Source organism: Camelus dromedarius, chromosome 27 (genome assembly GCF_036321535.1).
Source record: "Camelus dromedarius isolate mCamDro1 chromosome 27, mCamDro1.pat, whole genome shotgun sequence".
NCBI classification, from domain to species: domain Eukaryota; kingdom Metazoa; phylum Chordata; class Mammalia; order Artiodactyla; family Camelidae; genus Camelus; species Camelus dromedarius.
The window spans coordinates 5486147-5500216 of record NC_087462.1 but is presented as its reverse complement, the minus strand read 5'-3'; the positions used below and the strand labels follow the sequence as shown (position 1 = coordinate 5500216).

The following is a 14070-nucleotide window of genomic DNA, read 5'->3' as shown; positions in this document are numbered from 1 at the left end:
AAGCAAACATTTCAGAGTAGTCTGATTATCAGTGTAATAGACACACATGCATGATGCTTTGGGTACCCAAGGGATGAAACTCTGCCTGGGGTGGGCTCAGCGAAGGCTTCACAGAGGAGGCACTGGAGCTGAGTTTTGAAGATCAGGTAGGGGCTTTCCTGGCAGCTAGGCAAGGGAGTTTTTCCAGGCAGAAGGAATAGAGCACATCCATCCCTCTACTAATGTCTAATTTTTAAATCATGCCTGGATCCCCAAGACCACCACAAGGCTGGGTTCCAAGTTCACACCCCCTCTTACCAGGGTCCACATGTAGAGTGAGGGACCTTTCTCAACACCTCATTAGCATGTCAACATCTCTCGTTCCAGGATAGTCCCTGATAAAACCTCCCTGGGTTTCAGCATAATGGGCTTAACCAGGGCTTCCTCTGTTTATGCAGAGACAGAAGTCATCATCTAGAAATGGAGGCCCCAGGGAGAGCTGTTGCATCAGACACCCCTCGGGGTCTCCCTTTCCACTAGAGAGAAAATTAGTTGCAGTGGAAGCCGAGAGCCCTTGATATTTGGATTGTCCCTGAAGGATTATGGGAAAACGTTTACTCATCTCTTAACCACAGGAAGGATGGGCAGGAGTGATGTGGATAATTGGATAGAGACAGTCAAGTCTTTCTGTTTGGATCTAATTAGGAGGAGGAGATATGGGAATTCATTACTACAAACGCTCAAAAAAAAAATCAAATATCCTAGATATTTCTTCTGCATTAAATAGTGAGGCAGTGATGATAGTGGAACAGCTAGGAGGCAGCTTCCCTGGGTCAGGATACTTCTTCTAAACTCCATTTATGAAGGGCCTCAAAGACTCAGGAGATACAATGGTCTAGACACAGATGGTTCTAGTGTCATGAGTTTATTGCATGTTCATGGACAGAGCTAGGGTTAAAGGCGGAGATCAGAGAGCCAGCCTACTCTGAACAGGGATGCCCACTGCAAGAAGTCAAAGGCAAGGGCAAGGCAGAACTACCAAGACTGTTGTTCAAACCAAAGCTAAAAGGGGTCAAAAGGTACAATCTTCCTGTAATAAAATTAATGTCAGGTGACTGGAGTTAATAATACTGCATTGCATATTTGAAACTTGCTAAGAGAGTAAACCTTAAAAGTTCTCTCATTACAAGAAAAAAATTTTGTAAATATGAATGGTAACAGATGTGAACTAGATTTATTGTGGTGAGCATTTTGCAACACATACAAACATAGAACCATTATATTGAACACCTGAAACTAATATAATGATAGATGTCAATTATACCTCAATATAAATAAATAATTTTTTAAAAAATGAGTCAGACAGGTGGCAACAAGATGGAACCAGGGTAGATGCAGGAATAAGTGACCTATTTTAAGTGCTTGATATATAGTAGATTAACTATCACAAATTCCTTGTGCCGTGCCACCACTCTATTCCACGGCAGACATTAGTAATCGATCTCAGTGCTTTCTACCTGAGTCTGATAAAGTTTCTCCACTCAGCACACTGTACATCCAGACCTTACAAATTGGAGTTCACATTTATCATGAAATCATCTTCCCAGTATATATGTGTGTATGTGTATAATTGAATCGTTTTGCTGTACACCTGACATTAACATTGTAAATCAAATACACTTCAATAAAAAAATAAAATTTTAAAAATTGACACATTGTACATCTTAGACTTAGACACTGTTACATGTGGATTACATCTCAATAAACCTAGGAGGAAGTGCCCAAACTCTCAATAAACAAATAAGTAAATGGACATTTCCAAAAACATGTATTAGACCACAAACAAAATAATTAATTTAATGAAAACTCAACCTTGCTCTTTGGCCAGGATAGTAAATCAAGACACAATTAGGAAATGAAGCCTTTCTAGTCCCGGTAATTTCTAGCACTCCCCACAAAGACACACACACACATACACACAAACAAATTTTAATTCATTCATTCGTTTTAACTAAAAGGTCATACCTACCAGCACCAAAAACAGGTTTTGAAGCAACTCCCAATGTGTTCTGGAGCCCAAGGTCCTTGGTTGAGGCAATTTCTTCCTCTCAAATGCTCCTCCTTTTATCTACAATTACAGCCCCTTTTTGTATCCAATGGATACCCGCTTCCATCAAGAAGAAGTAGATGAAGTCCCTGGAGTGAAAGTAGACACCTCCTACCACCACCGTGTAGTGGAGAGAGGGAGGGGAAACCAGGGAAGACTTGCAGGAGGAGGTGGTATCCTGCTGAGATTTGAAGGGCAAAAGGAATGGGATGGGGAGACTGTTCCAGGAAGCAGGAAGAGCAGAAGAGTTTAAGGGTCAGTGCCTCTCCTTGCCCCATCCCCCACTGGGGCTGGCTTCTGTTTCCTCTTGGAAACCAGACAGCCACCCTAAAGCCAACTCCTTTCTGGTTAATATTCTAAGGAAGAATATTTTAATATTCTAAGGAGGCCTGTGACCACCTCTCAGGTACTACACTATAAATAGCTTCAAGACAAAGCACCAAGAGGATACCTGGGTCTCACTGAGTTCTGGATCAGGGAGCTGGATCAGAGGTTCCTCCTCAGAAACCCTCTACCCCCTCCTCCTCCAAAGCCGGCGGCACTGGGAGGGTCAGGGAGGGGAACCCACAAAAGTAAATACCCTGGGAGCTTTCTGGAGCAGGGAGGGGTCCACCTCTACCCCTCACCCTCACTCTGCATTGTGAGGTCTTCTGAAGTGGGCAGCGGGCAGAGTGATGTCATAGACCACCCGCCGGGCCCCCTCTCCCTCTCTCTGTTTATGCTGCCCCAGGCCCAGCCTCAACCTTTTCTCTCCGGGCCCCGCCCCACCCCCCACACCCCAGAGGAAAGCTGCCAGCCTTGCCAAGCGGCCCATCCAACCACTTGCAACCATGGATACAAATCAGCGCGACCCCCCGGAGCCCCAGCCCTCTCCAGAGGACCCCAAGCCTGGCCTGAACCCCAGCTCAATCCTGGTGAACAAGACCCTGCCGCTGGATCCCCCCACCATGGTGGGCGACAGGTTGCCCCCAAAGACCGGGGCGGTGGTCATCGACATGGGCACGGGCACCTGTAAGGTGGGCTTCGCAGGGCAGGCCCGGCCCACCTACACCGTGGCCACCATCGTGGGCTGCCAGCCCAAGAAGCCGGCCACCACGGGGCGGCCGGTGCTGGAGACATTCATCGGGGAGGCAGCCCGCACGCGCCCGGAACTGACGCTGATGCGGCCGGTGCGCAACGGCATCGTGGTGGACTGGGACGCGGCCGAGCTCATCTGGCGCCACATGCTGGAGCACGACCTCCGCGTGGCCACCCGGGACCACCCGCTGCTGTTCTCCGACCCACCCTTCAGCCCCATCACCAACCGCGAGAAGCTGGTGGAGGTGGCCTTCGAGTCGCTGAACTCCCCCGCCATGTACGTGGCTTCCCAGTCAGTGCTGTCGGTCTACGCGCACGGGCGGGTCAGCGGGCTGGTGGTGGACACGGGCCATGGGGTCACCTACACAGTGCCCGTCTTCCAGGGCTACAACCTGCCCCACGCCACAGAGCGCCTGGACCTGGCGGGCGCCCACCTGACCGCCTTCCTGGCGGAGATGCTGCTTGGTTCTGGCTTGCCGCTGGGGCAGCAGGACCTGGACACGGTGGAAAACATCAAGCACCGTTACTGCTACGTGGCCCCCGACTTGTTAAAGGAACAGACCCGGCCGGAACTGGAATGCCGCCAGACCCTGAAGCTGCCCGACGGGCGGACGGTCACGCTGGGCAAGGAGCTGTTCCAATGCCCGGAGCTGCTGTTCAGCCCCCCGGAGATCCCAGGCCTGTCGCCCGTGGGCATCCCCACCATGGCCAAGCTGAGTCTTCACAAGGTGCCCCTGGAGGTGCGGACCGACGTGGCCCAGAACGTGCTGCTCTGCGGCGGCTCCTCACTCTTCTCCGGGTTCGAGGGCCGCTTCCGCGCTGAGCTGCTGCGCAGTGTGCCCCCGGAGGCCCACGTGGTGGTGGCGGCCCAGCCCAGCAGGAACTTCTCCGTGTGGATCGGGGGCTCCATCCTGGCCTCGCTGCGTGCCTTCCAGTCCTGCTGGGTCCTGCGGGAGCAGTACGAGGAGCAGGGGCCCCACATCGTGTACCGCAAGTGCTACTGACGCGGGGCAGGGGTGGGTGTGGGTGGGAGTTACGCGCAGTAAAGCTTCTGCTGCCTAGCCGGCTCCGATGTCCTGCCTTTCCCCCCAACCCCCACCCCGACCTACCCCACCCCCACCCCCACGCCGGGCCAGGTCCACTCCTGGACCCACCCCGCCCACCTCCCTGATGGCTGGTTACCTTCCAAGACATCCCTCTTTCTGCCCTGCCTCAGCTCACTTCCCATGATCCACCCCCTGAGACACCTCAGTTGTGACTCCCTAACCCACCTCCCCCATGGCAAGTCCCCCCAGACACCTCCGTATCCTAACCCTGTCTCACCCTTCTCCCATGACCGCAAGGCACTCAGGTTGAGATTCCCCTCCCCAAGCCCACACCAAAGACATTCGTGATTCTGAGCACCCCAAATCCATCCCCTCACTGGTATCCCTGGTCCATTACCCAAAGTTCTCTGACACCCTGATATTCTGGACATCGCCCCATGAGTGCTGAATCTGTACACCCACCACCAAGATCCACCCTCTAAGCTCTGCCCTCCCCAGTGATTGCTTCCCCAGACTGCTTCCGTCCAGATACTCCCACAAACCATCCCCCTGTACCCCCACAGAACACCATGTTCTGATACCCAACCCCCAGGATGGCCCCTCTGCTCTCAGCCCACTCCCTTGCTCTGTATCTCCCCCAGAAATACTCCACATGGTCTCTTATTGCATCTCCTGACCCTGTTCCTCAGCCCCTGTAATCCTCCCAGGAAGGTTCTGGCCCCCAGGACCAACGTGTGATGACCCCACTAATGCCCTAGGCCAGCCCCTGTGTTCTGAACCCACCAACTCCCTCCCCAAAGACACTTTCCCCGGGCTGCCCCATGGTGAGCCCCAGGACACCCCACCCTGGGGTTTTCAGATTTCCCGGATGAAACCCATCCCCCAGGACCAATCCCCAGGTCCCATCTCATTAGTTGAGACACCCATAGCCAGTGACATTCACAAGGGCTGCCCAGCACAACGTGACCCAGAGGCAGATAGATACCCATGGTGGGGGTTCCACCTGGACACTGGCTCCCTCCTGATGCCCCCACACAAGTCCCCAGGAGCCAATTGTCCTGGGCTGTCCATCCCCATCTCCCTCCATTCTGCTAGTAGTTTGTTCTAAGTTCACTCCATCTCCCCAAACCTCTGTCAGCCTATTCCAATACACCATGCCCAGGGTTTTCTAACTGAGACCTGCCCTGAGGATGCCCTATGAGGCCTCTCTCAGAATTGAGGGCTGGGCATTCTTCCCACAGGGTGCCCTGGGTCCTCTCTCCTCCCTCTGCCTTCATCCTTGGCCACCCTGGCCCCTGCTGGAGGCAGGATGTTCTGCCTTTATGCCACCCACCCCAGCTCAATGAACATCAGGACCTCTGGCCAGCAGCCTGGAGACATCCTCCCAGTGTCTCAACAAAATAAGCTTGAACCACCCAAGCTTATCCATGTTCACTCTGGGCCCTCTTCTCCCCAAGTCCAAGGGATCATTCATGCATCCCTTCCGCCAGTCAGTATGTACTGAGCATCGCTCACAGGCTGCCTGTCTTTGTCTTTCCCTGAGCCTTTCTATGTGTCTCTGACTTTGTTTTGGGGTTTTATTTGCTCATTTGATGTTTTTCTCTCTCTGACTCACCTGCCAGCACTGGTTCTTATGCAGGAATTTCCAGAATGGAAAGTAGTATATTCCTGGAGCATTGAACCCACCCCATGCATCCCCAGTAACTGCCATTACACAATGGAGGGGAGTGGGGAGCAGTGAAGGCCCTGGCTATGCCCACCCACCCTGTCCCACTGCATCCTGGCAGTGGTTCTAGCCCCATCCCAGGGCCAATGGGTGATCCTTAGCTGAGGACAGTCTCAGATTTCCAGATCACAAACATGCAGTGTTGGACACCCCTCCCCCCCCCCACCCTTGCCTCCCCTCCTGCCTGCTGCAGGCATCCTCAACCTGTAGAATCAGCAAGAACTCCCAGGAGGTTCCAAGGTAGTGAAGGGAACTGCTCCTTCTTCCCACCAGGGGGCAGTACCTCCGAGCGCAAGGCCCCTGGCGGCAGGGCCAAATTTAGAACTACCGAGGCTACAGCAAACCAGGCATCCCAGACCTCCAGGGAGACTCGCCCTGCACCAGCGCGTCAGAGCCCTGCCAGCCACACACACAGAAGGAGTGCGGGACAGGCTGAGTCTCAGATGCTACCGGAAGCAAGGAGGATGCAGAAAGTCCCGCCACCCTTGGGCTGCTGGGAAACCCAAAGGACTCTCATTTAGACCAGACTAAATTTTCCCCAGCGCCAAACCTCCCTTGGGACAGAAATTTTCTCTACAACCCTCTGGAAACGTGCCCTTCCCATTTGCACACTCCCAGGGATGGGGAGCTCACTACCTCAAGTCTGTTGTTAGAAACCTCATCTCCTCCCAGGAGTCGTAGGTAAACCTTCTCACTCTGCTTGCCACCCCCATCTGAGCACTGAGAGCACGGGAGACCCTGAGCCCCACCCCCACCCGGGCCCACATACACACCTAGAGCCTGCTATCTCTCAAGTCCAATATCCCCAACTTCTTCCATCTCTGGCTTTAAAGTTATTCACACATCCCTCACACAAACATTCAATGGCCAGTCACTACATGCCTGGCACTGCACTGAAATCTAAGGAACCCAGTGAACAAGAAATTCTTGGGCACGAGGTTGTGGGTTCAATCCCCAGGGCCTCCACCAGAAAAAAGTTAAATCAAAAAGGGTTAAGATAATAAATTTTGTGTTATGTGCTTTACCACAATAAATCAAAATTAAATTTTTTAAATTAAAAAAAAATGGAGTCTCTGCCTACCAGACCCTCCTTGGAAGGTCTGACCAGGAAGAGTGGGCTGGTCACTTCTCTTTTCCAGACACACTATTTCCAACAACTTCCACCTGTTCCGCATACTGACCCACAAGTTTTTTCGTTCTTATGCCCCCAAATCCACCCACTCCCCTCCCTCCCACCTCAGCCCAGTTCCTTCGTTGCTCACCTGGAAGATCGTGGGAGCCTCGTCTCTGGTGTCCCAGTCACCCCTCTCACCCTCCGGAAGACCCTTGCAGAGAGATTTTTGCAAAATGTAGCCAGGGCACTCTGGCGGAAAACCAAACCCAAGTTCTTAGGCAACTCTGAACCCTCTACCGATCTCCCCATGCCTCTCTTTGGCTTTCCCTCCGTCCACCCTCACCCCCGTCTCACCTGTCACCTTTCTGTCCCTCCAACACACTGTTATGGATTGTACTGTGCCCCCCCCCCAAATTCATATGTTGGTATGGTGGTGCCCTAGACGCCAGTAGCCCAGAATGTGACTTTATTTGGAGACAGGCTCTTCGAAGTGGTGGTTAAGTTACAATGAAGACATTAGGGTGGGCCCCAAAGCAACTAGTCCTTATTGAAAAGGTGAAAGTATCACAGACAACACAGAGGGATGGCCCTGTGAGGACACAGGGAGAAGACGGCCATCCACAGAACAAGGAGAGAGGCCTCAGGAGAACCCAGCCCTGCCGACACCTGGATCTTGTACTTCTAGCCTCCAGAAATGTGAGAAAATGAACTTCTGTTGTTTAAGCCACATCGTCTGTTACAGATTTTGTGATGACAGCCCTAGCAAGCCAAGAGATATATGGGCACCCCAAGTGGGTTGAGAGGTAGTTATCAATACCAGCCACGACCACGTGACCAGTGAGGACTGTGATTTTCATGAGTATTTCTTTCTTGTTTTGTTATAAATATGTGTGTCTAGTACATAAATATACACATATATATATTACGTACGTATTAAGGAAATATATTTGCTTTCTTCCTCTCTTCCCTCCATATCATGTTAACATAAGATGTACTGACTTTATAGCAAAGTATTTAAGTATTAGTAACATTATGTCATAGTATTTCAATTACAGAATGGCAAAGAGAAGGGTAGATATCACTTAAGGACTTTATCTCCCTTTCTGGGGAAAGCGTTAGTGCATTTTCGGTTGTAGGATGTCAGGTGGAAGCACAATCTTCTTATTGCCTTTATTTGCAGATTAAGTATGGTTTAAGGAGATGTGTGTGGCAAGTTGACAACGTGTGGATTTGTGATGGTTAATTTTGTGTGTCAACTTGGTGAGACTATGGTGCCAAGATGTTTGTCAGAAACCAGTCCAGATGTTGCTAAGAAGATACATTTTAGATAAGATTAACATTTAAATCAGTGGACTTTGAGGAAAACAGATTACTCCTTGATAGTGTGGGTGGACCTCATCTAATCAGTTGAAGGTCTACAGGAAAAAAGATTGGCTTCCCCCAAGAAAGGAGGAATTCTTCCAGCAGACTCCCTTCAGACTCTTTTCCTGGGTCTCTAGCCTGCCGGTACACCCTTGAGATTTTGGATTTGTCAGCCTCCACAGTTATATGGGTCAATTCCTTAAAATAAATCTCTCTCTCTACATATCCATCCTATCAATTCTGTTTCTCTGAAGAACCCTGACTAATATACCTCAGGAATTTGCACCTGCTATTCCCTCTATTCAGAATGCTCCTTCCAACCTCCTGTCTTACCAAAGGTACCCCTCCTTGTCAGTATGACACAAAGCTCTGAGGCCATAAAAGGAAAAATAAAAACAGCTGATTTCATGTAAACATTGAAAAAAATCTACAAGGTAAAAGTCACCAAACAATATCAAGAGAAATGAAATAAAATTTTTAAAATAAATTTTTTAAAAATTTAATAAATTAAATAAAATTTAAGAGACAAATGACAAGTGGCATAAACTATAGCTCACAACACAAAGGGACAATGTCCATAATATATAAAGAGCTCAGAAACAATCAAGAAGGAAAATATTACAATTCAGTCCATGGAAAATTTAACAAAGGATATGAATCTTGAACTCACAGAGAAAGAAAAGCAAACAGTTATTAGTCACAGGAGATTTGCAACCTCATAAGAGAAATGAACATTATAACTATACTGTAATACTATTTTGAACCCATCAGATTGACAAAGATCGAAAGGTTTGATAACACCCCACGTTGGTGAGGCTCCGGGGAAACTGGCACTCTCTTACTCTGATGATAAGAAAGGAAACTGGTCCAACCGCTATGCAGAATAAGTAGTAATATCTACCTAAATGAGAAACATATACACTTTCTGACCCAGCTATCACACTTCTAGGAATTTCTCCTTCTGATACAATCACTCCTATGTGAATGACAGTAAATGCAGTTATCCATTGTACACTGCAGCACTTTATGGTGGCAAAATGTCCATGAGAACTGGTTACATTTCATGGAAACATAGGGAAATAGTATGCAGCTCTGAAAAAGGACCCAGAAAGGTGTGTTCACTGACATGGAGTGATCATGAGCCAAGATACACTTTAAGTGAAAAAAAGAAAAGAAAAGAAAGTCCCCCAGTAGTACGTTACCATTTATGTAAAAACAAGAAAAATGGAAATGTAGATATTTGCCTGAAAATGCCTAGAATATTTCTAGAAGATCTCACAAGAAATCTGAGTGGTGGCTGCTTCTAGGCCAGAGTTTCTCAAGCTGTACTTTATTATTATTCCCTAAGGTGCCATCATTTTTAGACATTTTTTACTTAATTAACAAAAGTTTAATACCACAGATCTACTGTGTATCTGTTTATAGACTCTTTTTTTATTTTATTTTTTATTGAAGTGTAGTTGATTGACAATTTTAGTTTCAGGTGTACAGCAAAGTGATTCAGCTATACATATACATACATATGTACACATACGTTTTCAGATTCTTTTCCATTATAGTTTATTATAAGAAGTTGAATATAGTTCCCTGTGCTATACAGTGGGTCCTTGTTGTTCATCTATTTTATATATAGTAGTGTGTATCTGTTAATCCCCAACTCCTAGTTTTGTTTATATATTCTATGTACATCTCTATACCTAAAAATAGATTTTTTTTTGCACACATTCCCCAAACCAATTTTCACTCCTTTGGGGATGCTATCACCTTCATGGAGGATTGATGATGCCTTTGGGGAGGTGACCAAGATGCCTGGGCATCAGGGGGAGAAGGAAACTTCTCACTGCTTGCCCTTATGAACTAGTAGAATTCTGAATCATGTGAATGTATATTTTTTTAATATGAGTATTTACTTTAGGTCCATCCAGGTAACTCTGTTTTCTTTTTTCTCTCCCTAGCTGTGATCATCTGATTTGTTTGATTCCTTGTCAATGGATGGTGTTCCCCACATCAGCCTTGAGTTTGGGGAGGGCGGAGACCCCATGGGTATCATTGACACAGTGTTCCAGCCAATAAATGTTTGTTAGATGACTGAATGATGGGTGAGCTAAGAGGAATCCTTCCACAGAGAGGCCCTCTCTCTCTCTTCCTCCTAGCATTAGAATCACAGAGATCTGGGTCCTAGTCACATCTCTTCACATGCTGTGTGACCTTGGACAAATGACCTGACCTCTCTGAGCCTCAGTCAACACACTTGTAAGATGAGGGTATATCAGTGCTCACTGCATGAAGAGGCTTTATAAGGATTAAGTTAGATCACACGTGTGCTCCAGGAGGTACAGAGAACACATCTCAAACTGCCGTTGTCTTTGGGGCTGGAGGGTGGGGCTGGGGTCCATTTGGCATTTACTCTGTATATTAATGCATTGTTTGAATGTTTTACAAGTTCTCTAGCCAGCCCACTAGCCACAGAATCTGGAGACCCTCCTCCACGGTTTTGAGCAGAGAGAGAATCCATCAGTCCGATTCCCTATTCTCAGGGGACCCACAAGAGAAAGAATTCAGAGAAGGTGGGGTCATCCCACCAGGCAAGTCACAGACCAGGTAGGGTCAAGGTGAGGCATGTGTTCCAGGGCCAAAAAGTGCAGCATCACTGGAAAGGGTGTGGAGAACATGGAACCCTCTTCCACTGTTGGAAGGAATGTAATTTGGTGCAGCCACTATGGAAAATAGTATGGACATTCTTTTAAAAACTGAAAATAGACTTACCAGATGATCCAGCAATCCCACTCCTGGGCACATATCCAGAGAAAACACTAATCCAAAAAGATATATGCACCCCAATGTTCACAGCAGCACTATTTACAATAGCCGAGACATGGAAACAAATTATGTCCATCAACAGATGACTGAATAACGAAGATGTGGTCTATATACACAATGGAATACTACTCAGCCATAAAAAGGAACAAAATAATGCTATTTGCAGCAACATGGATGGACATAGAGATGATCATACTAAATGAAGTAAGTCAGACAAAGATAAATATCATGTTATGTCACTTTTAAGCAGAATGTAAAAAAAATGACACAAATCAACTTATTTACAAAACAGAAACAGACTCACAGATGACAGAAAACAAGTTGATGGTTAGCAAATGGAAGAGTGGGGGAGGGATAAATTAGGAGTTTGGGATTTGAAGATACAAACTACTATATATAAAATAGATAAACAACAAGGTCCTACTGTATAGCACAGGGAACTACATTCAATATCTTACAATAACCTACAATAGAAAAATAATATAAAAAAGAATATATATATATGTATAACTGAATCACTATGCTGTACACCAGCAACTAACACAACATTGTAAATCAACTATATGTCAGTTTGTTAAAAAATTATAACATGGGACATGATAGAGGTGTTAAATATCACTACAGTGGCAATCACATAATATATAAATGTATCAAATTAGCATGTTGTACATCTTGAATTGACACAGTGTTACGTGAGAAATACATCTGAATTTTTTTTGAAAAGAAGTGTTATTTACTTTGATTGCTGAGATTCAGGGCGTCTCCTTAAATTTGCTCAGGGGAATGCTTTACTTACCTCATCCTACTCCTAGCCGAGTGGACAAAGACATCGGGAGGCTGGAAGATGCTGAGACAGTTTGCATGGCTGGCCCAGGAAGAAGAGACCAGAAGATCTCTCGAGACCTTGGCCACAGAGCCCGCTTCCCATGGAAACCAGGAAATCACCAACACCCCCATCGCCACCCACAGTGGGGCACCTATATTTGCTGCCCACTCTGCGCCCAGGTCATTGCCTCTGGGGTCACACACACACACAAACACACACTCCTATACCCTCATCCCCAGTTGTCACCTGGGGTCTCCTGAAACTTTGCGCTTATAGATGTGGCTGCCAGATTTGGGGAAAAAAGGCAGGGTGAGGGCTGCTGAACCAGGTGATAGGTTGATGATTAGGAGCTGATCAATTTTCCCAGAACCCCACTCACAGCTAACCAAGCCACTGGGTAGTGAGTGGAAAAGCTGCACCCAGCCCCCCTGGTTGGCGGTTGCCCCTCAGGTGGCAAGTCTTACCTCCTGCTCCTCAGTCCCCTTGTATCCCCTTCTCCCCAGTCCACACCTCCCCCAACCCAGCTTGCCACCCCCTTCCCCACCACGGGCACCCAGCATCCCCTCCCCTTTCCAGTCTGCGCCCACCACCACCACCTTGGAAACCCATAAGTCTCTTCTGCAAGAAGCAAATCTAATCACACTCCTCTCCTGCTCTATATCCTTCTATGGCTCCCCATGGCCCTGGGGCTAAACAGTTTTCCCAGAATCCCACTGAAGGCTGGACCAAAGCCCTGCTAACCCCCCATTCACAGTTCCCCTTTGTGATCAGCATTTCATTCCCACATACCTCTTTTGTTCCCTGGAACTCAACACTTTCCCTCCACCTCAGGATCTTTGTACCAGCTGTGCCCTCCACCCAGAACACTTTCTCCCTCCTGCTTTTCCCTAGTTAATGCCTATCCCTGCTTCAGATCTCGCCTCTGGGAAGCACTTTGTGATCGCCCAGGGAGGTCAGGCCCACGAGCACCAGGCTTCAGTTCAGCCTAACACGTATCAGGACTGAACCTTCTAGCATGGGCCGCTCGACCAACGTCAGCCTTCAGGAAGTATCTGGCCACTGTATCCAGGAACTAGCATGTCGTAGGTCCTCAACCAACACTTACAGGACAATTTGAGAACTTTCTACTCAGTGGAAGGAACAGACAGAAGAACTGAGATCAGAATGTCATGGAAAAAATAATTTCTGATAGTGAAAAATGCCCTGAAGAAAATTAAACAGGGCAATGTGATGGGTGATGGGAGGTGAGCTGAGAAGACGAGGGGAGCACATTCCAGGCAGAGGGAACCTCAAGGGTAAAGGCCTGGAGGCAGGACCAGCTTGACATGTTTAGAGGACACAGTCAAGTGAGTGAGGGAGAGAAAGGGAGGGGGTGGAGGTGGGTCGTGCAGGTGCTGCAGGGCAACGACAATATTCAACTTTACCCAAACTCTGTGATCCGGGAAAATAGTGAAGGGTAAGCATCCCCGCTGCCTCTTCACGTTCCTCTAAGGAACCGCCCTCCCACATGACTCTGATGCATCTCACAGATGCCTGCTGTGATGGTTAAACTGTCTGTGTCAACTTTACTGGGCCATAGGGTGCCCAGATATTTGGTCAAATGTTCTTCTGGGTATGTCTGTGAGGCTGTTGGTGGGTGCGTTAACATTTACTTCTGTAGACTGAGGGAAGCCAATGGTCTGCCGAGTGTGGGTGGGCCTCGTCCAATCAGTTGAAGGCAGGCTAGACCGAAAGACTGACGTTCCTCCTAGTAAAAGAGAATGCCCTCCGCCTGACAGCCCTTTGATGAGTTCATCTTTTGGCGGTGGGGGGAGCCCTTTGCACTTGAACTGAGACATCAGCTCTTCCTGGGTCTTCAGCCTGCTTGATTTATCCACTAGACCTTGTATCTTGTTGGCCTCCGTAATCACATAAGAAAACCCCTTATAATAAATATCTATGCCGAGCTTTAGATATGTATCTAGGTAAATAGATCTACAGTAGATATCTAGATCTATATCTAGATAGATAAAT

At 48.0% G+C, this 14070-nt stretch overlaps 1 protein-coding gene across 1 annotated transcript; it reads left to right on the top strand.

Annotated features, from left to right (window-relative positions):
* The first annotated feature begins 2755 nt into the window (after positions 1-2755).
* ACTL9 (actin like 9) lies at positions 2756-4222 on the top strand. The gene has a single exon (XM_010978276.3). The coding sequence runs from the start codon at positions 2917-2919 to the stop codon at positions 4165-4167; it is 1251 nt and encodes a 416-aa protein (XP_010976578.1). The 5' UTR covers positions 2756-2916; the 3' UTR covers positions 4168-4222.
* The last annotated feature ends 9848 nt before the right edge of the window (positions 4223-14070 follow it).

Coding starts and splice junctions, on each gene's coding strand:
- ACTL9 (XM_010978276.3), top strand. CDS start 2,917: ATGGATACAAATCAGCGCGACCCCCCGGAGCCCCAGCCCTCTCCAGAG.